The sequence below is a fragment of the Neopsephotus bourkii genome, unplaced genomic scaffold, assembly GCF_033783945.1.
Source record: "Neopsephotus bourkii isolate Nb327-2 ecotype Australia unplaced genomic scaffold, CSIRO-AGI_Nbou_v1 NB_1637, whole genome shotgun sequence".
Classification (NCBI taxonomy): Eukaryota; Metazoa; Chordata; class Aves; order Psittaciformes; family Psittacidae; genus Neopsephotus; species Neopsephotus bourkii.
The window spans coordinates 8,219,852-8,246,170 of NW_026902112.1; the positions used below are offsets into that span (position 1 = coordinate 8,219,852).

The window sequence follows — 26,319 nt, forward strand, 5'->3', positions numbered from 1 at the left end:
AGTTTTCCTGCCTTTCTCAATGTTTCTTTCGTATGTCTGAGTCTTCCCTTTAGTTGCCACGAGTCTAATCATCTTCCTGCCTTTACAATTAGTTTTGCTGTATATCAAACACTGATCTTAGAGATCTTCTCTGACATGCAAGAAAAACTGTAACAAGCTAAGGTGATGTTATCATTCAGTTAGATTCTGTGATTTTGGACAAGACATTGTTGACAGTTGAGATTCATAACTATATGCAAAGTGATTGTCAATGTTTTGTGATGTTACTATTTGTATGTAACTGCTAAGGAAAAATCAGACATAAGAAAGGCAAGTGCAGAAGGGTTAATTACTCTCATTTTATCATATTTCTACCTTCAGAGCCCCTTACTAAGATTCCCAGCAGTCTGTATGAAGCCGCAGGTTTGGAACAAACTCCTTTTCTCAGCTGTATCAAAGAAGAATAGAAGTAACACTGTTTTCTGCCACAGATTTGTTTGGACGACTTGGGATTCATATCCTTGCTCCCTCAGCAAAAAGGAGACATTGTGCCACAACTGCTGAAAGGCTGAATTCCTTCCTCACCTGAAGGCAACACGTAAGACATCGCTTTTTCCAATGTACAAGGCAAGAAAAATACATTGATAAATCACCTTCCAAAGTTATAAGAGCTAACATCCATTCCAGGGGAGAGAAGCTGCTTGGGTACAGGTCACACAAATATCAAAGTGCTGCCTGAAGACACTGACTGTCTGTATCTAATTGAAAGCGATGGTCAGCTTGCTTATCCCACCTAACAACATCAGAAAGATGCTACACGCCAGACACTGTGCATCCGAGGAAGGAGAGCTCTGTCATTACAGCTACACCCCAAACAGCCAGAAGCTAAGTCAGTAGTAAAGCAGCAATAATTAGGCATACTGAGGAGCCTATTTAAGGAACATGGAACAGAACCACGAAGAAATCCATCTGCAGCGGGATATTTTTGTTGAACAGACCATTTATTTGAGGCAAGCAAGCTGTGCTGAAGCCTAGAAGTAGGGTTTGAATGGGAAGAACCTGCACAGCCACCTACTTTGTACACACTTAAACCAGAGGATACCACAGCACAAGCACACATTTACAGTGCGAACACATGGAGGATTCTCCTCAGCTTTCTGAACTCCTTAGCTAATGTTTATCAAGCTGATATGAACTGGCACTGTAGCAAAGGATGCAATCCAGCTCTTCCTCACACTTCTTATGCGTGTTCTCACCTTGTGCCAGTTCCTCCCCTGGGACAGCAAATGGCCATGTGGCTGCATGATGAACTAAATCTGAATAAAAACTAGTCTGGGAAAGAAAACAAGAATATTCATTGGCTCCCTGCTGTAGTTCATGGAGGGGCCACACAAATGCTTGTGCTGGCAGATGGAAGAAGGAATTTAGGAAGAATAAGACTTTCTTTTTTAGCAGTGGGGCTGGCTTCAACTGGGAATAAAACAGCACTGTTGCTAAGCTCAGAATAAACCTATCCATTTCAAAGCCCAAGCAAAATAGGAATTTATTTAGAATCACAGAACTGTTAAGCTTGGAGAAGACCTTTAAAATCATCACATCGAGCTATTAACCTGGTGCTGCCATGCCCACCACTAAACCATTGTTGAGAGCCTAACAGCAGAATGGCTAAGTAGCAAAGGCCATGATACCGTGCAACTAGCTGAGCTCTAGGCCTCAGGGCACAACGACCTTGCAGATAACGATTACTCAAGAAACAAAGAAACAGGATATATATCCTGCTGAAATAGCCCATCATTAACGGCTACTTGCTGATGTGGCAACAGCTGCTAACGACCACCAAAGTTTGAGCCAATAAGCTTGTGTATTGTGTAACTTCGCATAGATATGTACTTGATTGTATGACCTATAAATATCTATGTATTGCAATCAATAAACGAGACTTGCTGACCATGAGAGCATGAGGCTTGTCTCCCGCGACTCCAACAACGGATCCCGACAAACCATGTCTATGAGCATCACATCTACACATTGGAAATGCCTCCAGGGATGGTGACCACTTCCCTGGGGAGCCTGTTCCAATCCTTTCAGGGAAGAAATTGTTCCTAACATCCAATCTTAATCTCCCTTGGCTCAGCTTGAGGCCGTTTCCTCTTGTCCTGTCACTTGTTACTTGGGAGAAGAGACTGACCCCACCTCACTACAACCTCCTTTCAGGCAGTTTTAGAGAGTGATAAGGTCCCCCCTGAGCCTTCTCTTCTCCAGACCCCCAGTTACCTCCGCCGTTCCTCATCACACTTGTGCTCCAGGCCCTGCACCAGCTCCATTGCCCTCCTTTGGACACACAGAATTTAAATTATATGGAGGTTACACAATGGCAGGACAGAACTGTATCCATGATCCAGGAAAACAGTCACATCTACATCATCTCTGGAGGAACATAGGACCAACCAGCACCTACTGCACACTCCCCAGGTACAAAGATCTCTGTCAGCCAGACACCACAGAGCCAGCTTGCTCTAAGCTGCTAGTGACCAGACCAAGTGGAAAATCAGATCTGGGACAGTCAAACATTAGATTTGAAAACAGAAAGTGCTGCAAGAGAAAACAAATATCTTTGCTGTGCTTCCTGGAGCCACAGTCCAAGATACCAGGTTATCCTTCAACAAGCCAGTGGCAGAAGAAAGCTGTGTAATGTCATGATCACTATGCTCATCAAATACTTTATCTCCTCCCAGCATATCATCCATGAAAAGTAGATCTTTCTTTTTCTTCTTTTTCAAGCAAAAGATAAACGGGTGTAAAATCCTGTCACAGGCCTCTAGTACCTTTGCAGGAAACTGCAGTTAGCCAGAAAATGTGGTGATGAAAGGATGTGTAATCCTGTCATCTGTGACATGAGAGATTGCTAGATGTTGGAGATGCTACAGAGAAAGCTGCCACTGCAGCTGTGGGAGAAGAGCATCAAGAAACAGGAGGGGATATCAGAGGCAGTATCAGCTGGGTCACTGCCTAGCAGCAGCTTTTAAAACAGCAGCAGTTGTCTGATAAGCTTTGAACAGACTTCCCAAAATATCTGGAAGCAACTAGATTTTCAAGTGAGGATCAAAATGTAGTAGCTGCACTTAGTCTGGACATAGGCTTAAGCAGCCTAATGTGGAACATCCTACTAAGAATGCTGCCTTTGGCAGACGTGATGTATACATGAGCTACAAGTTATTACTCTAACCTATGGCAGGGGGGCTGGAACTAGGTTATCTTAAGATCCTTTCCAAACCTAGCTCTTCTATGATGATTCTATGATGATGAACACTTTAACTTTCTCTGCATTCAGCATGGAGGCTGACACCAAACAACAGAGTTTTCCAACTACATGCACTTGTCGCATGTATGAAGTTCTGCCACAGACAAGAAGCTATGTTCACATTTGGAAGAGGTCTCTACAAACCATTGCAACAATGAAAAAAAACTCCTGCAGTAAGACCAAACAAGACTTGGCACTGCTACTGAGCTGCTTTTGAAGAGACCAAATAAAAGTCATAGCCCAACTATGAAAGCAAAACCAGTCTACAAATCCCCAAGTCCGCAAGTTCCACTCAACAAACTAAAAGAATTAAAACTACCACTACAACTGTGTTCATTAAAATCCCTTAGGATTCTCAGTCCTGCCAGCTTGTTGAGCTCTATCTCCTTTCTTATTGCATGATGTCTAGTGCAAAGCTACCTAGAAATTAATGCTTTCACAATGAAACCTTAGAGCCCAAGAGGAAGTATAAAATGAAGGTCAACTTAGGTGCTGATGCATTCCAATGTTTCAGTACTCATGTGAGATTTGACTATAATGATAAGTCTTTTAGGAACTATCAGTCAGGATATGGCAATTCAGATGCCTACTGTTTGTTATGGTCTCTGTGCATGAGATATTTTTAACATTGAAAGCAAGGAAAAAAACAGCTTGTTCTTCTGTGAACATACCATGACCCTGAGCAAAGCTGACTTCAAAAAGCTTTTAGATAGCTACTTAAAATGGTTTTCAAGGTGTTTTTGGATGCCCTTTTGCATCAGAAACAGAACAGTGGTAGCATAAGATTTATATTTTATGCACTGCATATATAACACAAAGCCTACAAAGACGGCAAACAAAAATAAATGTTATGAATCTTGTGACTCCTTTTGGTATTATATCACAGAATCATAGAATAGTTAGGGTTGGAAAGGACCTTAAGATCATCCAGTTCCAACCCCCCTGCCATGGGCAGGGACACCTTGCACTAAACCATCTCACCCAAGGCTCTGTCCAGCCTGGCCTTGAACACTGTCAGGGATGGAGCACTCACAACTTCCCTGAGCAACCCATTCCAGTGCCTCAACACCATTACAGTAAAAAACTTCTTCCTTATATCCAATCTAAACTTCCCCTGTTTAAGTTTTAACCCGTTACCCCTTATCCTATCACTACAGTCCCTAATGAAGAGTCCCTCCCCAGCATCCCTATAGGCCCCCTTCAGATACTGGAAGGCTGCTATGAGGTCTCCGTGCAGTCTTCTCTTCTCCAGGCTGAACAGCCCCAACTTTCTCAGTCTGTCTCCATATAGGAGGTGCTCCAGCCCCTGATCATCCTCATGGCCTCCTCTGGACTTGTTCCAACAATTCCATGTTCTTTTTGTGTTGGAGAAACCAGAACTGCACACAATACTCCAAGTGAGGTCTCAAAAGAGAAGAGGGGCAGGATGGCCTCAGTAGAGGTGCAGGATCACCTTACTATCACAGGCCTCACTATACCATTGGTACCTACCAGTCAGTGAAACATTCTGGCTTCATGTCCTTGTGTTTGCAAAGCATTTAAGATTTATATGATGAGATAATCCTTTGGTTTTCACACACCTAGAATCACAGAATCATAGAATGCTTTGTGTTGGAAGTGACCTTAAAGCCCACCCACTTCCAACCCCCTGCCACAGGCAGGGACACCTTCCACTAGAGCAAGGTGCTCCAAGCCCCATCCAACCTGGCCTTGAACACTGCCAGGGATGGGGCACCCACAGCTTCTCTGGGCAACCTATTGCACTTGCAGAGGAACTTGCTATGTCAAGGAGCTCGCCAAGCTCACAGATAGCTAAAAACTGCTTGCAGAAAGGGCTGTGTTATACATGAAAGTCACTATAGGACACAGACCAATGATCAGTATAATGCTTCTGTAGTACTTCCTTAGAAAACATCTGTTTGTGTTTCTTCTCTTACTAGCTGTATTAAAAAAAATCCACCCAAACCTTAGCAGAGTCTCTACCTTTAAAGCCAAATTTATTTTCAAGTTGTGAAATCTGATTCCAGTAGAGCAGCAGCTCAGTAATTGCACGTACATATGCACACGCACATACCCAAGTACTCTGAGGGTCCTAAGTCACAGGCTTCTGCTCTATGGAGCCAGTAAAGGCTGAAAATGTTCTGGGGAAATATTTTTCCTCAGATTTGCAAACTGCATCTTATCACCTGCCTCACTTACGGATAACAGAATAAACCCAAATATGACAGCATCCAAAGCAGTGCAATTGGTTTTGTTCACAAACAATTACCTCTAGGCAGGTATGTATGGTTTAGGTCACCACTGCAACATCTTCTGCATTGAGGCTTAAATGTCAGTGTTAAACAGTGCTACCAGTTTCAAACCAGGTTGAAAACTCTGTACATGCAGTAACATAAAATCCAGCTTTAAATTAAATCCGAGTTGAAATAAAGCCAAAAAAATAGTTCTCTTTGACAAGCATAAAGCCACTGTTTACCTATAAGGAGCAGATGTTGGTGTATTTTTAAATCTACCGACATAGCTGCCTGTTGTTATCTCTACAATATATAAGCAGAGATCTTATTTAGGAAGCATGTAGCTTCTCTGGAATTTTTAGCAGAATGTATCTCTGCTGCTTTCCTGTGAAAGCATCACCCATTTTTTGCCTGCTAACTATAGTTCAGACTGTAATGGAGATGTTTGGCAAAAATATCTCCCACTGCCACAATGTCCCACTGAGCAGACATGGTATTTTCCAATTCTGCTATGCTTGCTTTCACAAGATCAAATGAGAGCTAAAATGTTATTAATGTACTTAATGACACTGTCTTAGCAATAAATTCAGTCAAATATAGCGAGATGGAATGACTTAGTCTAGGACAGACATCCAGTGAGCCCCTAGATGAGTGATTCTGAACAGCTGTTGGCAAGAAATGCAGCATTTACAACACTTCAGGACTCCACATCCCAGCACTATGAGGACTGGAAGACTCATCACTGCTCAGTACAACCAAAACACTTCCTACCATTTCCTCTCCTTGATTCATGTGTCTCCCAGGAGCTCTCCAAGGATTATGTCTATTAAAACCCTAGCTTGGCTGTGACAACATGTGCTTTTGTCTTAGGATGTGCATGAACTGAACAGCAGCTTGGCTTGTGCCTTTGTCACGTCCTCCACCTACCTGGTGGTTTGCATGGTCTTGATTTATGCACAGCTGTCGTTAAAACCACAGAGTTAACTACAACAGCTATAAAAGGCTTTACCTTCTAAATACATACAGGGCATAGCCCTTACAGTGAACTCTTTTCCAATTCCTACTGTGTTAACATGAAGAGGCACAAGAAATCACTTGGTCCTGTTCTGCACCAGCCCTCTCTCACCTCCCAGAACAGTTCCACCTCACATATTCAGATAACAAAGAAGTTATCTGACCTCAAAATTAATACTTCCGCTGATCTCATCCTCTATTTCAGTAGCCAGCTTTAGTGAGCAAGAATTTCTTGTTTGTTTAGACCTGAACTAAACATCATGCCTATTAAAAACATTTTGCATGCAAAACAGTGGATTAAAGAAAGTAAATAGTAAAATTAATAATAAATTAATTATATTAAGTAAGACAAATAAATTAAGTATGTCAAGAATGATTCTGCCAAAGAGCAGAAATCTAGGAAGAAAAGACATAAAATGGTTTGCCAAGCAGAAAAAAATGAGGTACAGAGGAACAGAATAAATTATTTTTGATATCCAGTGAAACCAGAACAAAGCTGGGCTCTAATTGCAGCAAGAGTGATTGAGGCCAGATCCTGAGAAGAAGATGACCCCCATACAGGCGGGAATGAAGTATCTAGGGATGTTAGCCCATATCATCTGAGCCCTCGGATCAGAAAAATGCCCCCCAGGAATATATTCTATAACTGCTGTTGCTGTGCAATCCATTTATTGAACCTGTGTTTGCCTCCTTAGTTGGTAGCTCCTCTTTCTGCCCTGCCCTTATAAAATCCACCTGCATGCACTGTGCTCCATGTACCTCAATACCCAATTCCCCTTGTCACTGTTAATGTCCTTACATCTCTGCCTAAGTGATCTCTATATGTGCACGTTTATCTACTTGCTGTTTGTTCAGCTAATTCCCTCATTTCTTTTCCACTCCTCTTCATTCCTTACTAATGTTCCTTGATGGCTGTCTGATTCCCTTTGTCCTTAAACTGAAACCAATCCATTTAGCAGCCTCGTATTTGGTTTGCATGGCAAGGTTTTAGTATCAGGAGAGCTACAGCGGTGGCTTCTGTGAGAAGATGCCAGAAGCCCCATGTCTGACAGAGCCAATTCCAGCCAGCTCCAAGATGGACCCACCACTGGCCAGTGCCGAGCCCACCAGTGACAGTGGTAGTGCCTCTGAGATAGCAGCTGTAAGAATGGTTATCCCCTTATTATAGTTAATACATAATATGGGCTACAGTTAACCTATAGTTAATATTGACTTGGGCAGAAGAACCCTAGAAGTGATCACTTCATCACACTCAAGATAATAAAATGACTCCTTACAGAGTAGAACAGAGTGGAAGGCACTAAAATAAAGATTTATCAGCATAGAATTATAAGCATGAATCATAGAATCATAGAATAGTTAGGGTTGGAAAGGACTTTAAGATCATCCAGTTCCAACCCCCTGCCGTGGGCAGGAACACCTCACACTAGACCATGTTGCCTAAGGCTCTGTCCAACCTGGCCTTGAACACTGCCAGGGATGGAGCATTTACCACTTCTTTGGGCAGCCTTTTCCAGTGCCTCATCACTTTCACAGTAAAGGACTTCTTCATTTATCTAACCTTAACTTCCCCTGTTTAAGTTTAAACCCACAAAACAAACCAATCACAGCTTTTCATACCTATATGGTAACTGAATCTATTACAATTCTAACTGTGTAGAAGAACTGGGAGCATTACTTACTTTCACAGAGGCGTCTTCTCAGCTTCCCCCGGATTTTATCGATCGCGTTGTAATCAGAGACATGAAACACGTGAGCAGACTTGGGTTCTGAAGCAATCTCATCAAGTTCCTCTTCTAGGGCTTCACCAACACCCACAACAAAGATCCTAATCCCAGCCTGATGGGCTGCACTGGCAGGATCCAAGACATGATCCTGGCTCCTTCCATCAGTCAAAAGGATGGCAACTTTTTTAACAGTGCGATCGCTAAGTCTCCCACCAGCTTCTCTGGAAAAGCTGTAGGTGTTGATGTACCTGAGAGCATCTCCAGTATTGGTGTTACCCCCGTAATACTTAATGTTTCGTGCAGCCGCTTTGATTTCCTCACGGGTTCTGTACTTCCCCAGGTCAAACTCTGTGGTCGGACGATCACTGTATCGCACCACACTGACACGGGTTTTGTCTGGGCCAATCTCAAAAGTTTCCACCAAATTAGACACCCACTGCCGAACTTTCTCAAAATTTTCTTTTCCAACACTGGAGGAGGCATCCAAGAGGAAGACAAGGTCATAGTGAACGTTCTTGCAACCTGTAGGAGCGGCAGAAAACATTGCTAAGGGAAGATGAAAGAAGAGTACCAGGCATACCAATATCCCCTAGGCATGGCTCCCTAGTGAGCAATTTAGAGGAGACAGCAAACGTTCCCCTTATCCTGCACAGAAAGTGCAGATTCTCAGCCTTTCTTCCTTGTGATTCACCTTATCTGTTTCAGGACATCTACAGATGAGCACACACTTTGCTTTGAAATGCAAACCCATTCTCCTCCTGCTCTACTAACTGCCTCTGCTCAGTCTTTCCCCTACACCATCTGCATGCATATGAAGTTACTTTTCTCAAACTCCATTGCAGTGCCTTTGCTCAGGCCATGCTCTCCTGGCAGATCAAGAGACCTGCCCTGACCTTGCCTATGTCAATCATGACTTTGAGTAGCAAAGCTCTCATGCTCCCTCTTCCATTAACATGATGATTTATTTATGCTTAGGTAGAAGCAGTTGTTTTGCTCAGCATGATATGTTGGTGAAGCAAGTTTATAACAAGATTATTTTAATTTTGAGGCTCTCTGCCATTGACTGTTGACTAAAGGATGATTCACTGAATACCGGGATGGCTTCCTTGGCAACAAAGGACAGCTGCTTTGTAAGGAAAAAGTTCACTTATCCGCACAACCACTTTTTTGCCTCCAGCCATGATATTTGTAATCTGAGGCCTGTGTAATCCAAAAGGCGAATCTATTCTAATTGCAGCTTGCTTGCCCTATGAAGTCAGACTGGTCATATATTTGTCAGCTTCTTGCTGAGAAAGGACATCTCCCAGGAGATGTTTTCTAGCTGTTTCTGAAGCTAGGTGGCTGTAGATTGATAAACGTCCCATAGATGTCAAAGATTTATCAACATAATGCCCCAACTGGACAAAATACATATATATGTATTAGTTTCTTTAATTCACTATTATAGGCCACAGTGCCTAACAAATTGTGAGTTTCAAGCTTGAAAAAAGCTGCTCTGCAAAGTCAATTTCTCTGTGTTCACAAGCACCAACCTCTGTTTCTCCAGTAGTGCTTGTCTCATGTTGTCTCACAAAGTTTAACCACTTCTTTGAAAAGCAGTTTGATAATTTGACTAATTATATGGAGGCCAAAGCACACATAACATGGTAAAAGATAGAGAGCTAGCCCATACCAGTGCCTGTGCCACTTTATTTCTCCCAGAGCAACAGGCTTTTCTATGATCAGCTGAACTAGAGTTGTTCTATCTGGCCCTTAAGATGTTGGCAATTGCTTTAAAATCCTACTGCTTTAGCAGGACCTTAGCTGGTAATCCACATCTACCCACACCCACTGAGAGTAGATCTGTTCTGTTCATTCCTATTTCATTACAAAACCCTTATTCTCCCAACTATTCCCACCACAACCATGTTAACCTCCTCTGGGCTCTGACCTGGACTGACCAAGCTAACTCCCTTGGTCAGACCATTTGTGAGAATACATAGCTTCAGCATATACCCACCAAGGACAGTTCAGCTCTCCATACATTAAAAAATTACATTCCCACTCTAGAGTTTGCATGTTTTCACTCACATCAGACTAGTTCCAGCCAGGTCCCAGTAACTAAATGTCCATCAGCGGCTGAGACCCATTAATAATGAAGTGCATCTTCCACTGCAGTTTCATCAGAAATCAAGTCAGGACTGCTCCATGCTATGAACAAAGTGGAGATGCTTGAAAGATTCACTGTGAAAGCTTGAAATCCTTTTCTGATGGCCCTGAGAGTAAACCCCTTCTCCAGGGTTTATCTCCCATAGCTCCCTGACCTTGGGTAGGCTCCTCAGAAAGCTCTGCTGGAAGTATTCAAGAAAGACCTGTCTCTACTGCAAGCTGCTTTTAAGTCCTGAAGCATGGACTAACCACCTGGTTTAAGCTCAGAGCTGCCTCACCTTTATGGGTTTACCTGGAGCAGGGCTGACCCTGGATGCTGTCCTTGGACCTGATCTGGACCCTGACTCATGCTCCTGTCTTGGTCTTGGACCTGCTTCATCACTATGAACTTGCCTGGTATTTGGATTTCCAGTTGAGCCTGGCTGCCATTCCCCAGCTTTTCCTGCTCCCTGGCTGGAATTAGTGGGACAGGCTGTGACTGTTGAAACCCTGACCAAATCTGACTTAAGGGTTTATGAATCAGCACTGGTGCTTTTGATCCTTCTGGGGCTGTGCACCTGCCCTGAAGAGGACAGGAATCCTGAACATCCCCTTGCACTGGAAAAGAGTGTGGGTAGCTCAGCTACATGAGGATTATTTGCCTTCAGATAAGAGTATAAGCATTGTAGGTCAGCATAACACTGTAGGTCAGTGCTCATGGTATGCATGATGGCTGTGAGAGTGGTGGAATATACATCCTGTGTGTTGCAGATGATGATGAAAAACGAGCATCATCTGTTGGTGTGTTAACTTCTGTAGCAGAGTACATCCCGAGTGCTGCATAGGTGTCTATGGGAAAAGCCTAACCATATGAGATTGGGATCTCATTGATAACAATCTGAAGAAGAGAACTGCAAAGGTAAAAGTGAGAAAACTCGTGGGTTGAGATGAGAATAATTGAAATATTATTATAATAATGACAATAATAGTAATAGTAATAATAATTAATGAAAGAAGAATAAAGATGAAAAAGAAGAAAAAAGGAAGAAAATAAAAGAAGAAAGGAAGAAGAAAGGAGAAAGAGGAAAGAAGGAAAAAAGAAGTGTAGTTTTGTTTGATTTTGTCAGAATATAAACCAGGATCTACATAGAACATAGAACAGTAAAAAATAAGCAAGAAATCTCCACTTCCCCCCCCTCAAAAAAAAACATTATTACATTAAACTATTCTGTCTGCAAGAATATTAGGTGAGGCTAACTAAAGAACATAAAGGGTTGAGTATAAAACCTGCAAGACACAGACCTTCCTTCATTTTAACAACCCTCAGCAGGTGAGATGACTGCAATTTAGAAAGGAACAGAACAGGCAGAATGAGTCCTGAGTTCAGGGGTGATGAGCCTTAGAACAAGGAGGGGGTGAAGGTTTAAAAATAATGCTTATTTCAGGTAGTACTGCAGGGAAGAAAAAGATGGTCTTTCAGGATCATTTTCTTAGAGTCAGAGCCTGTGCTCGCAGACCTGATGGCAGTGAGATGAAATGCTGCAGAAAAGCTTTTAGTAAATATTAATCTGCATTTTCAGCACAGTAATGTCCACTGCTGGATAAAATTGATTGTTTTCCAAGAATGCTATAATGATATTGTTTACTGGCAGAATCAGTTCCTGTTAAGGGAACATGGGAGATAATTCATAGAAAGTGAAGTTTCATTTTTGTAATTACAGGAATACTCTCTGGAAGCATAATTCCAGGAGCTATGTTCATCCACTCAGACACTGAGTCAACTGTTTTGCAATACTGCTATTAAAAATACTTCACAAACAAGACATAAGAGCAAAATTATTTAAAGCAATCACAGAATGAACATATAAATGGTACCACTATCATTTCCTATGACTGATCCACAGGTAGGAAAAAAGATGAGATTTCATTTTGGTTTATTACTAAGTACTTACTCCTGCTAAGCTTCATCCAAAAAGCCTTATATAGATCATAAAGCAGCTGTTCCTTAGAGTGAGAAAAGGTCTAAAAAAGCCTTTCCTTTCTTATAATTTACCCAAGCGTACAAAATAGCTTTTTTCCTAGAAAAAAGGACTGAAAACCTCGACCTCAAAGTAACTTTGGGCTTTTAAACCAGTAAATTGTGCATCTACAACCATTTTCTGTCCCTCAGATGCAGCATCATTCACAGCCAGACAACTCTTCTTCCCACTCAAAAAAAGCCATGTCCTTGTCAAGACTGCTGACAGGAACAGTCCTTTAGCTGCATCATCCTCTAATGCAAACCATTCAGTGGCTTTTTGGGGAGAGTGCTCACCAGCACAGGCCAAAAGCCATGCCAGGGACCATGCTAGCAGCTATACAGTATCATATAATCATGAAATGGGTTGGGTTAGAAAGGACCTTAAGGTCATCCAGTTCCAACCCCCTGCCACAGGCAGGGACACTTTCCACTAGAGCAGGTTGCTCCAAGCCCCTGTGTCCAACCTGGCCTTGAACACTGCCAGGGATGGGGCAGCCACAGCTTCTCTGGGCACCCTGTGCCAGCGCCTCAGCACCATCACAGGGAAGAATTTTTCCCTAATGGTCTAATTTAAATCTCCCCTCTTTCAGTTTAAGCCATTACCCCTTATCCTATCACTATGTACAAACATATGAACCAAGGGAGGGTATGAACAGTGTCCTGGCCCTGTTTAGCAAACTAGGAAAGTCCTGGCTAGATAGAAGATTCACCAGCTCTAATGTGACATCCACTGAAGGCAACTGATGAAGTGGTCTCCATACCAGTGTGAGGTACATGAAGTGTATCCATAGTAAACTGCATGCTGTCCTCTTTGCTGTGGGTAGCTGAGCTAACCATTAACCCTGTGGCAGAAAAGAGATCCTACACAAATCATAACCTTGATCCCTGAGCTATCTCCATTCCTAAAGTCTATTTTATGTCTTTTCAGCAGTAAATGTCTTGCTTGGAGTTTTTTTTTTTTTATTGTTTTCCTCATAGTAATAATAGCTTCTCAACCATGCAAAAGGCCCAGCAGCTACTTAGCATGGGCAGTAAGCCAATCAGCACATACCTGCTCTTTGAGCCTCAATTTGCTCCCAGCTGAACACAAATGTGAGAAGAACCAGGAGATGGGGCACACAGCATCTTCCCATCATGGACATCTCCATATCTGCTTTCTCACATTAGCCTGTCTTTTCTCTGTGGTGAGAAGCTCTTTAAAAATCCAATCCGTAGCCTAGAAAGGGAAATAAACAGCAAATGTTACCTCATAGAAATAAACAGCAGTCACGGTGCAAGTCATGGAGCAACATTTTGGAGAGCTGTCTCTTCTGCCTTCATTTTACTTAACCAGACACAAACTGCTCAGACAAAGAGGCGGGATTTCACCTACTTTCCAAAAGCTATACTCTTTCACTGGCTCTATTCAGCGTGCAGCAGCCTGAATGGAAACAGGAGGGAGATTACCAGATTATTATACTTTAATTGAGCCCACTGCCAAGTACACAATCAACGCACTGGAGTGGAAACTATTCTTGACCTGGCCCTCCCACACATTCATCATTAGGAGGTACACAACACAGAGCAGAGATACAAGCCACTGCAAATCACACACAACCGGTCGCTGCTTCACCCATTGCTGCTTTCAGTCCCACAGCCTCAGAAATGACAACTGCTAAAAATACATGGCTGCTTTCAAATGCATATTTGTTGCCCTCAGTCCTTCTTTATAGGAGTAAACTCACCAGCTTCAAAACACACCTTTCAACTCTTCAGTTTAAAGAAGTGCAAAAGCTTAGGTGGGTGATCTTCAGTTTAAGGTCATTGGTTTGACTTTACCTTGACTGAAGACAGCGGTGGTGTAACAAGGCAGGCAAAGTGGCTGGGCTGTTAAAAGTTTAACTGTGTTTTCTAACACTAGATCAACGTTTATAATATTAATTTTATTATTTATTTATTGCTGTTATTTTACTTTTTTATTAAATCATAGAATCAAGGAACGATTTAGGTTGGAAAGGACCTTAAGATCATCTATTTCCAACCGCCATCACATAATCACTGCAGTTCTATCTACTGTGTACACATACAGGGGAAAACAGTTTCCACTCTGCAGCTTTCCAAGGAATCATTCTGGAAAACTTTCTCCCTGCTCCTGAATGTGCCTTTTCCTCTCAAACAGAGATTTCTTCATCCATTTTTAAAGGAATTTTTGTTTGTTCTGTCTGTTAACATGCACATCAGCTTCTCAGTGTTGGCAGCTGCGTAAAAGAGGCATGAAGGGAAACTGTATGTTGTTGTAGATCATCGCTGATTACACATTCTAGGATATTTCTGTTCAAAGCAATAGGGTTCTGTGGGAATCACGGACAGAAAGAAATGGTGGTGTCAGCATTTGTTCAAAACCAGCCTTGATCAGTCAAATGCTAGGCCTATCTCTACCGTGTATCAGAAATAAAGTATGTGTCATGCTGGGTTAGGAAATAAAAAGGGGGAAATCTTATGCAGTTGTTGAGATGAGCTGTAAATCCTTATTCCCAGGACAAAATACAGGCTCTTATTTTTCACAAGTCCATGTCATATGCAAAGAGAAAAAGAATCTAATAAACCCTGCACCCTTCAAATGAGATTTGGAATGATCTGCCAGCAGCAGAACATAAATGCAAGAAGGAATACTTTATAGAAGAAAAATCATGCTCACTCAGCTATCATCCCCAACTCCAAAGGTGCTGCAGTTTACACCTCAGCCAGAGGGTGTCCCTGTGAGACAGTGAGGTGCTGAGGTTTGAGCGAGCTGGAAAAGGTTACAGGGTAAAAAGGGCATGAAAATATCACCGTGCCCTGCAGTAATTAAGATTTCCTTTTACACAAGTGCATTACTGAAATACCGACCAGGCACCCGCCTGCAGGGGGATCAGGACGAGCATTACTTAAAATAACTACGGGAGCTTCAGCCCAAAGTTTTCCTGCCGTGTATCTTTTAGGAAACACTGTTTTCTGGTGCTGCGGATGTTAAAGCAGGCTTGTGGCAGCAGTGAGAGACAGGAAACCAGATCTGCCATGCGGCACTTCACAGCTGGGTTCTCAAAACAGCTCTTCTCTTGTGTCTGGGCTTGCACCACTCTGAAGCTTTGTAAATACAGTATTAAAACAGTCTTTGCCAGCTGCTAACCCCCATGAGGCCAGGATAAAAGAGGCAGAGCACCAGCTGGTGTCAGTCAGAAGGACGGCGGAGGGACAGACGGATGCTGGATCAACAGGCCGAGGATACAGCGTGACAGGGAGCTCAATGGATGTGGATCACTTGGTACATGTGTGACTTCTGCCCCAGCATTAGGACCTGCCTACTTGGCCAGGTGTGAGAGCTGCGTCTCTAAGGAGTCATTCCTCTCTGGTCCACACCAAAACACTTCAAGAGCTCAGTTCTGCACTATGACTGCTGAAAGGTGTCTCAGAACAGTCATTTAGGCTAAAAATAGTGGGAGAAAAACCCAAATCAAATCATAACATCTGCTTAAAATCGGTATTTATAACCTGTGGTGGCTTTCATACACATCTGTGATTCAATATTATTCTTGCATTCAGGCCAAAATACATTATTTTATCTATTTTTATAGCATGAGGAGTTGAAACAAGTCTCTAAACATGCAGCTACTTTATGTATGAATATATCAGTGAGAGAAAATTGCCCCATTCACATCAACAGGATTCAAATCATGGCAAGGCAGTCTTCAGGGGTATTAGAAGAATGCTTGGAGATAAAGCCTTTTTAGTGATGAGTTTTCCACACTCGTTTCTTTCCCACCTCAGCCTGTCACTGTGAGACTGAGCCCAGTCTGAGATTACAGCAGCTGATCAACATTTCCTTTTCCAGAAGAAAGGGTCGAAAAGGAGGAAGTGTGATGGTTTAGGCTTCAGAGCGATCCAAGAATAAGAACTTCTGTTTAGTTGACCCTGTTTCCAAATGGCCAACATGGATTTTTTATTACCATTATTTTTAGTTCAGCCACTCATGTGGGAATAATTTTCTTCAAAGTGGCCTAAGTGAATGTACATCCTTCAAAAATACCTCCTTTTTTCCTTTTATCTCACAAACATCACTTTGGGTTTCCCTTGTGGCACATTCAGATGTATTAAGTGATACTGCAAAAAGAACTGACAAATCCTGTCACGTCTGAGTTTATTACCAAACAGTGGACTCTGTGTCTGAGGCCCTGTTTTTAATAGCTTAATGGGAAAAAAAGAGGTGCATAATTCTGGCTACATGCAAACATGATGTGGGAATGGCATCCAGGCTAAGAAGCATGCTGGTAAATGTTGAAGTCAGCTCTCTACGCTTAAAATACAGGCATAGTACTAAGCTATTCATACCGACTCACAGCTGAGCAAACAATATGCAGAAGATAGATACAAGCTCTATATAACCTTCAGCTTCAGGATGGCTTTTTCAGGGGGGCTGGTATTGAGTTTTAGATCAGTGAGCATTTGTGGTAAGGCCTCTTTACTTTAGAATGGTAAGTAAATGCTTTGGGAAATGAATGCTTATGAAAAGCAGCATTAAAAAGAAAAAGAGTTGAAGGAGAACTGGGTCTTCTCATCTCAAAAGTACTTCAATATTTTGCTCACTGTTGGGCTTCCCTTGTACTTTTAAGGGATGCTGCTTTGTCTTCTTGAGCTTTAGCCCTTGAGGATGGGAACAGAGCTAAGACTTGCCCTTCCAAGGTATCACATACATATCCATAAAAGAACCATAAAGCTGGGCTGCATTTCATCATGGGGTTTATTCCTGTTAGAAACAAAGGCAAAGATTATCCTGACATCAATTTATTTAGGAAACTAAACCCCTGTATTTTGCAAATAAGATGATGGTGTTTTCTATCCTTCTCTGTCTTTGTCCTGCCAGAGCCTGATCCTGAAGGGACATACAGTGACTTTGTTCTAACCTTGCTTCTCAGATAAGGTGAAATTCAGACTCTCTATTAGCTGTCACATCACCGTAATTCAGGTGACAAGGAAGAAAAGCTTCTATGAAAGAACAGAAGCAAACCTGAAATGGCATCTTGAAATATAAAGGAAAAAGAAGGGGCAGGTACAAAGAATGTGGCAGAGAAGAAAACTTCATGGCATTTATAGGACAAGGCATTTAAGCACAAGCACTGGATAGTCCCTATTTCATCCTCTCCAGAGACTGCTCTTCTGTCCTGGCTTGAGAAAGGTCACCAACGGCAAAAAACATGTGAGTCAGAGGTGGAAAAATACAGAATGCTTTCTGTGATCTCTCATCCTTGAGAGGAGGGATTCAGCCACAAATATTAATAAAACCAAACAAAACACAACTGGAGTCAAGGGTAAGATGGGCATTTCTGGAGCGCGATTTAATAAAACTGCTTCTACCTCATGCAAGCAGAAGTTCAAAGACCCCACAGGGACAGTACAACATGATTCAAGGCTGAATGCAAAAAGCGTGTCCAGTTATGGACTTTAGTTTGCTCTTTAACATATCTGAGCTTTTACTTCTGCATTGTTAAATAATACACTGAATTGTTCATCTTGCTGTTAAATTCAAGGGGGACTGATGCTATTATTGTGCTTAATTTCATCCATTTGTCTGCTGCCACTGATCATCACCGTATGCCATATAAATGCTGAAACTATGGTGGCATTCATAATGTGATATTAAATGGTTTTGGTATGCTCCTCTGAAGAAGAGCTCAGCCTGGGGGGGAAAAAGAGTGTCCAATAATACAGCTTTTCACACACATAAAGAGAAGAAAACCAAAACCCTGGACACTAATACATCTGATCTGTTAGTACAGTGGCCTGATCCTGCCTCTTCCAACTACTGAACTAAGCAATTTAATTATCTAAATTAATGCTGATATGAGCAGGAAGCCAACCGTATAAAAGAGAGATGGGACTTTCTCCCCACCCCAATCAGCCCATGAGGTTGTATATCTTTGCTCAGTGCTTTTTAAAGAAATCATCCAATGGCATTTCTGGAAGACATGAATCTTCCCAGGCCTGATCCAAAGCCAACTGTAGTTAATGAAAAGAGGGTCATTGATTTTAATGGGCCTTATTTCAAAACCTATGTGAATGATGGAGCAGAAAATTCCCTGTTAACACCAGAGTTGTTCCTGAGGTACTTCATTCAACTAGAACTGATCCAAAGTGTGCTTAAATCAAGGAGGAGACTATCAGCAGCTCCACAGGACACTGAATGGAGATATTCATGCACCCTGTTAGAGAGCAGCTCACTAACATCTGCTCCAAAGTGCTGGTGAGGCTGCAGTAGCTGAGAATTTCTTCTCTTTTGCAATATCACATCTCAACTTCTACCCCAATTCATAAAAAACCAATCAGAGCAGAGAGATGGTTAGCATGAATGCCAGACAAAGTTATCTTTCAGCTTTATGGGAGATGAAATAAGTTGGTGGGAAAGCTCAGCAGACCATTTAAACCCATCAGTTTGCTTGCCTTAGCTGAACTCTACTACCCCCCCTCCCCCCCGAAGTACTTGGTGCTGGAACTACCAGGGCCCACGAATGATTACTATTGCTGCAATTGGAAATAAGTTTGATTGTGTAAGAAGTAAAGTTTGTACTGAACAATTAGGAGGGGAAATATAATAAATAGTTGTTTTCTAAGTGACAGGTACCTGTCCAGGAGACAGAACAAGACAAGAATTGAATGTGGAAAAAAAACATCATACAGAGAAGCAAAACAATAAAGCAGAATAAATCCTCACAGAGGGATTGGATTAACACAGTGCAGGCACTTCCTAATTTCTCTGTGCTCCACTTTACAGCTTAGAAGTGTTCTTTTAACCTCTGTGATGCTGCACATGCACACGCAAGGAAACCTGACAGAAGGTCAGAATTAGAATTCAGCCACTCCTAACTCACTAACCTATGCTTGGATCATGCATCCCTCAAATTGATCCCTTTGCAAATACATCTACCAGAGGCGCTTTAAAACAAGCTCTTACTGATTGCCTGCCAAATCACTGCAGTTCTAAAATACCTGAAGTGCTAGAGGAGGACTTTGCAATGTACTTTTGCCTTCTGCAGCCATGCAGTGTCTGCAGGCTGAAACCTTGATGCAATACCCCCAAGAATAACTTTTCAGTGATTTGTCCAGAGGAGGTAACTCCAGATTTAAATTGTAGTCTTATGTTTCAGGCTTAGAAATCTTTCTACTGATTGGCTAAGTAAGAGAAGCCCAAAGATAACCCGAGATAACAAGTCTCTATGACAGAATCTCCCAAATCTTGTGGTTAAGGCACTATCAAATCCATACCATCATTCCCAAATTAAGTTTGCTGATTCTACGTGTAGGCTGCACTCACATGATAGGACCAGTTGCATGCTGTGTCTGTGTGCCAGCTCCCTGCTGGGACAAGACATGGATCTCTGTTCTACAGTGCTCCAGCTGCTGTGGTGATCATAGGTGTACAGATTCCACAAAGTGATCACAGATTCATGGAATGCTTTGTATTGGAAGGGACCTTAAAGCTCACCCAGTTCCAACCCCCTGCCATGGTCAGGGACACCTTCCACCAGAGCTGGCTGCTCCAAGCCCCATCCAAACTGGCCTTGAACACTGCCAGCAATGAGGCAGCCACAGCTTCTCTGGGCAACCTGTGCCAGGGCCTCAGCACCCTCACAGGGAAGAATTTCTCCCTTATGTCTAAACTAAATCTCCCCTCTGTCAGCTTCTCCAAGACTTTTAGACTTGGCCAAATGGCTCAAACAAGTCCTAAGGGCATGCCACAGACTGCAGCTGTCTCTTGGTCTCCCAACATAACTTACCAGGAGCTAGAAACAAGCTACACCAAGCAATGCCTGAGAAACACCCAGCAGTTCTCTGGCATCATCAACAAGTCTGTAAAGAAAACCCATACTGCACCATATGAACACATGCATTTATTGACCAGCCAAGCGGTAACCCTGTCTCACTTCATCTAATAAAGAGATTGAATTTCAAAAGAATTTCTACATCTCAGATGCTGGTTCTGTATAAAACACTATTCCATAAGCATCTTAGTTAACCTTTTTCAGGGAAAAGACTCTCAGGAAGTGTGACAGAGTGGGGTCCAAGGAATTAGGAGGGCTGACAAGGGAAAGCTTTGCCCATCTGATACAACGTCTGGAAAACAGGGCTTGCCCACGAACCTGGCACCAGCACTTGTAGTGCTCACACTGGCAGTTTATTTCTCCACATTTATTTACTAGCTGGCAAAACCAAGAAGAAAATATTGAACTTGAGACTCAAGCATCAATGTCATACTTTTAGATGCATTTTTCCTTATAGGAAAATAGCTTTTCAGTGCCGCATTTTGTCTAAATCAACTTTTCCCCCTTGATTTTCACTTACTTTCCTTTGGAAAGCACTCTGAAATATGTCTCACGTTGTCACTGAAGCAGGGTTTGCAGCACATGCATGTGCTAGAATGGGAAAGTCCACCACCTGCATGTAATACAAATCATACTGTCTATTTAGGGTAACGGATAACATCATCCGCTGGCCTTCAGGAGAAGAGTCCAATTGAACCAGTTAAATTAACAGCCACTGCTGGCTGCAGGAAGTCCAGATTAATGAGGAGAGATGTAAGCAAGACAAGGAACAAAATGATGTCCGCAGAATTCAATCTATAGAAATACTTCTCTATGGAATGGAAAATCTGAGATCTGTTCCCAGATCTACATGCTCAGACTGTCTTTACTTCTCTATGTGCAAAGCATATTGATTTATTACAGTCGCAAAAGCTCCGTCCTTTGGCCTAAGCCCTATAACCTGTAGGGATAGTCCCACAAATCCCATTTCCTCTCAACAGAGGTAGAGCTTTTCCAGCCCTTATTAACTATTCGGAAGGAGCCTTTTACATTGAGTCCCTTGAGGCTATTCAATATGAGATTGCTCTACTCTTACAGCGTCCATTTCCTGCTTTTTATATCCTCATGAAAGTTCTTCTAACTCTTGGAATGAAACCTAATATTTTCTTTTTCAGTACAGTAGAGGATTATGTCAGTAAAAAGATCCATATGTCATGGCTTTATATAGTCAGCTAGCAGAGCTGGAGCAAGGAATCGGAATGGGGTAACAGCCTAAATCTGTTTGGAAAATAGGCAACATACTTTCTAACAAAGAGAAGCCCTGTAAATGCATTTCCTAGAACTCCTACTCATGCCAATGCAAGGAAGAATTGCTTCGGATTCCTTGCCTTATGCGTTATGATAATAGCCTGGATAAGGATTACCAGAATCCCTGCAAGCTCCAGAAGTGAGCTCATACCAATTGCCTGTCACTCTCTGGGTTATTAACAGGGCTATGCTAATGTGAAATGTACCACACACTCACCCACCACTTCCAACACTTCTAAACTTCCCTAATACAGGCACATTAACGCCTTCTACTTGCACTATGGGGGTGAATTGCTCCTCCGTATGTTCCAACAAGTTGATGGACATCTAATGTCATGAAAGTTTGTTCAAAACCAATGGCATCTGATGAAGGGATTTAGTATACCAAAGGATTTCCATGGTCCAGTTTCCATGGTGTTGGCCTTTGTAATGAAACACAGAACTCTACTGTGGACACCAACACACAAGCAAAAGTGAAAGATCTGTGAAGAAAAGCCATGGAAACAAGAGAGACCTGTTGTTACCTGGGGAAATGCAGATAGCAGGACTACAGCCTCAGCCTTGCCCCTTTCTGAATCTTCCCCTCTTTACCCAGTTGCAGGAGGTGTCGTCCCCTGTGCAGTATCCACTGCCTGAAATCCACCCAAGTGAAGTCTCTCCATGCTCCTGTCTACTGAGAACAAGCAATGCCACTTCTAACACACAAGAAAGAAAAAGGACAGATGGATGGATATAAGCAGCTTGCAAGCAACCTTTTCCCACTGGGTATTCTAGGAAAAGGCTATTCTGTGATTCCTTGCTGCAGCAGGGCCCCAGGGTAGAAAGCAATTCATGGTTAGCTGACATCACACTGTGGCAGAAAAGCACTTTGAGAACTGACCTGAAGCAACAAAGTGAGGCTGGAACCCACAGAGGATTGCAGCTTTTATTTCTTATAATTGTATAATCATTTAAGGCAGAGGCAATTCTGGGAAGACCCAACAGAACTCTAAGGTTAGACACCTTAACTTGCTTAGGTGTCTGCAGAGTGGGGAGGCTGTATGGAGGATTCCAGACTGAAAATCATGGAAGCAAGTGCCTCAAGACTTTTTTGGCTCTAATCTCAAATGCTTCTCTCTCCCACAAAAGGAGCTGGGGCTAGGAGGAGAGAGGAAGATGAATCTCTTTTGACCATAGATGTCTGCACTGCGGATGTCTTCAGCATCAATACAGACTCCTTTAAAATAAAGAGAATTAAGAAGCACTCCTCAATGCAGCACCAGATGTGAGTGAAAAAAAGTTGGATAGAATATCCTTGATGTCTCAGCCGTCTCTGCCCAGCATCATGGCCAGCATCTACATGGTACTAGCAAGCAAGGGGAACACACACGAGTCAAGCAGAAGCAGAGATTATCCAGTGTCAGAGACCATAAATCTGAGCCTGAGATAAATCAAACTTTATTCCTCCCAGTTTCCAAATGCTACACACAGGAAATCCTGTGAATCCTGTGATGTTGCCACAATCCTGGCACTGGGAAACCTACAGCAAAGTTCTGTCTTGTCACTTTCCTTGGCATTGCTGCTTACATGGCTGTGAGCAATCGGGATGGTGAAGACAACACTTAAAAGAAGTACAGCAAATAAGGGTCTGAAAGCTGCAAATTAAATAGGAAAAAGCCGGTAGCCAGAAGAAAGCATGCAAACTACCTATATTTTCTACTAGAAAGAGGTCTCATCACCACTGTCACTCACACAGAAAGGATAAGAAACCAAAAGTTGTGCTCTACAGCTTTCACATCAGGAACTGACAGACACTTGAGGCCCATCACTTAGTAGCTGATAAGAAATGTCACTACCAGCTACCCCAGCACAACAGCCTGTGCTCAAGACCACGGGTGGGACAGTGTCAAGCCAATAATCTTGGCATGGCTGGAAGGGTTTTGAACCATCTCAACTCACGCCCTGACCCATCTCCACTCACATTCCGACCTATCTCCTCTGCTCTGCTTCCTTCAATTTTCATAAATAGCTGTAGGAAGAAGTGTGACACCAAGCTGTTCCATATAGACCTGAAACAAAAATTAACTTGATTCCCTTTCCTTACCTATTTGTATGCAATATCTTGAATTTGTTCCTTAAAAGAGGATATAGTTACTGGTTAAGCAATAGTAGATAACGAAGCTTTTATTATTTGACAGAGGGAAGGAGGATATTTTCAAATGAATAAGGACTCAAAAATTTCCAAATTTCCCATTATTTCCAAAACTGGTGACACCCTTGCATACTGAATTGCCGTCTCAGGGTATTGATTTTTAGGTATAGGTCTTTTATGATGCGATATCTCTATCTATGTGCTCTATTCAGGTAGATGGCCAAGGGCTGGGTGACAACACCAAGAAAGCAGTATTTTCTTCGTAACAGAAACAACTAGAACTGAGAGAGCCAGGATCAGGTGGCAGGACATACTGTAGCTACAAAGAAAATAAGAGCAAACACAACACTGGGCAGTTTGGTGGAAGAGAAGGGACATGAAGAGCAGCAGAAATGGAAAAGAGATATCCATACAGACAGCAGTGCTAGAACTTCAATGAAATCACATCTGTGCCTTTCTGGACTTTAAAGATGAATTTAAGATACTGTCTCACACTGGGCCATTTCTGAAGACAAGAGCTTTGGCTGGGATTTACCTCATTATACTCTAAATAAATCTATAGCCAGACTGATTTTATCTCTTTCTAAGGCAGATGAGTAAAATAAGTGAACTACTCACAAGAAACTCTTCCCTAGATGCAACAAAAAGAGCCTAAACAAACAGCTAAGATTTAGATGTTGGAATTTAAGAGACACTAATACTTCAACAGATGTCTATCTGGTCAAGGTGATCAAGAAAGTCAGCCAAAAGCAGCAACAGCTAACAGATGGTAAAGACAATAATAGGAAACTTTAGCAAGTTCAGAGGCAAGAGAGTGTAAAGCCTTGAGCATAACGTCTAATGAAGAACAGAAGCAGCGCATCTACGTTTCTAAACAGATACCCATTACTGAATGATGAAATTGTCCTAGGAAAGCAGGATTGGGTAGGACCAAAGCAGAGCTAGGAAAAGCAATGTCTGTTTGAACTTTTACACTAGTTTACACAAAGAACACCCTGCACAGGATTTAGTCCAGTTTCTTGGTGAATTATGATGGATATGGGACTAATACTATGGGGCCTTCATGGAGTCCTGGATTGCCTAAAGGGTTAAACTTCAGTCTGATTCTTCTGAATCCATAAACTGTATTGCATAAAGTCAACCCTGATGTTCATCTATCCTAAATACTAGTGGGTAATGCTTTGCTCTGACTGCCTCCACAGGTAAAGTCAGGAACCTGGAAGCCTGAAGACATCCTCACCAGTAAAACAAAGCTTGCGAAAAGACAGTGAGTGTCTTAGCCCTTTCTGTGTTTTTTTTATTTCCTGCCCCACTGAGCCCTAAGCAGGTAGCTTTCTTTGCTTTCCTTTCGGTGCCAAGTAAAATGCCATAGTACTGATCACCATTAGCAGACCTGCACGTGAATTTACTCCATATGCAGATAAGCAAATATTTCAGACACAGTTGTTCTCTGAAGAGTAACTATTTTCATTTACATGTTAATGTATGCTTTAATCTACGTTTTATGCCCACTCTGCATGTCCATGTTTGTATGTTTAATCTACATGCTTTAATCTACATATTAATGTATGCAATATTAATGTTTCCATTTAAGATATGGGACTGTGCTTATTTTGCCTCTGTTATCAAGACTGGCAGTCCATTTTTTGTTAGATAAAACCAGGTGTTATAACTCTTGTATTCCACAGATACATAAAATACCTCATTTAACTTACAAAAGTGTTTTGTATTCATCTTGATACATTCAGGGACCAACTCTAATTTATAGATTATTACAAATGAAAGGGACAATCATGTGCAGTCTGACCTCCTGGCCAACAAACGTACAAAATTATTCTTGATAATACCAGTATCTCATCTCTATCTTGTACAAAAGTTGCAGCATTTTTCCTGCTCTAGAGAGCCATCAGTCTTGATTTATGAGACACAATATTCCCACACCAGAACCAGGAAGTTGCTCAAGTGCGCAGTTACCATCACCCAATGTACTTGATCTTTAGAATGAATGCATTTATCTTCTGTTTGTAGTGTCATGTTTTAGTATGAAACCTTTCCCTGGCTTCTAGGGCCCAGAACAAGCGACAAAGCTGGTAGATAATAAATGATTTGAATGCTTTTTCCCTACTAAGGTAAAAAATGAATCCCCACAATGCTATTAGCTATTCCTTAGCCTAAAAAGAACCCCATACAGACAAACAAATAAGAAATGAAATAACACGCTAGCTCAGCTACATCAGCAATGCTACACTTGTGTCATAAAGAGAGGGGGAAGGAAAGAATTCTCAAGATCAGCATAGAACCTCACCTTTTTCTGCTTTTTCCACAAACTCTAAACACTGCAGCAGCTGAAATGCTTTAGGAGAGAATCCAAACACAAGGTGATGCTGAAGCCTCAGACTAAGAAAAACTATGCATTTGTGTACCCTTAAACAGTAAGTATCTCAAGAAGTTCTCCACAAAATCCTGCTGGTAGCTATAGCAACAGAGTTCACTGTATTTTTACCAGAAAGCATTTTTTAAAGCTACTGAAGAAAGTACATTTTTCAGCCATTATTTCCCTATCTAAGTTCCAGGTCTTTTGACGCAATCCTGGTTGCCATTCAGCTTCCACCCTTCTGCTGCCACTTAGCATGCATGGCATGCGAGTTGCTGGGGTGACTCCCAAAT

General features: G+C 42.1%; 1 protein-coding gene across 4 annotated transcripts in view; it reads right to left on the reverse strand.

Annotated features, from left to right (window-relative positions):
* The window catches only part of COL22A1 (collagen type XXII alpha 1 chain), a 221,721-nt gene that overhangs the window by 181,374 nt on the left and 14,028 nt on the right, over nt 1-26,319 (reverse strand). For all 4 annotated transcript variants that reach the window (XR_009728580.1, XM_061374148.1, XM_061374149.1 and 1 more), the window contains 2 exons: nt 13,454-13,618; nt 8,211-8,777 (listed from right to left, as the gene is read on the reverse strand). Coding sequence is in view for 3 of the 4 variants with exons in the window: in XM_061374148.1 (XP_061230132.1) it covers nt 8,211-8,777; nt 13,454-13,550 (664 nt within the window). In the remaining variant the exon portion in view is untranslated. The remainder of the gene's footprint in view (nt 1-8,210; nt 8,778-13,453; nt 13,619-26,319) is intronic.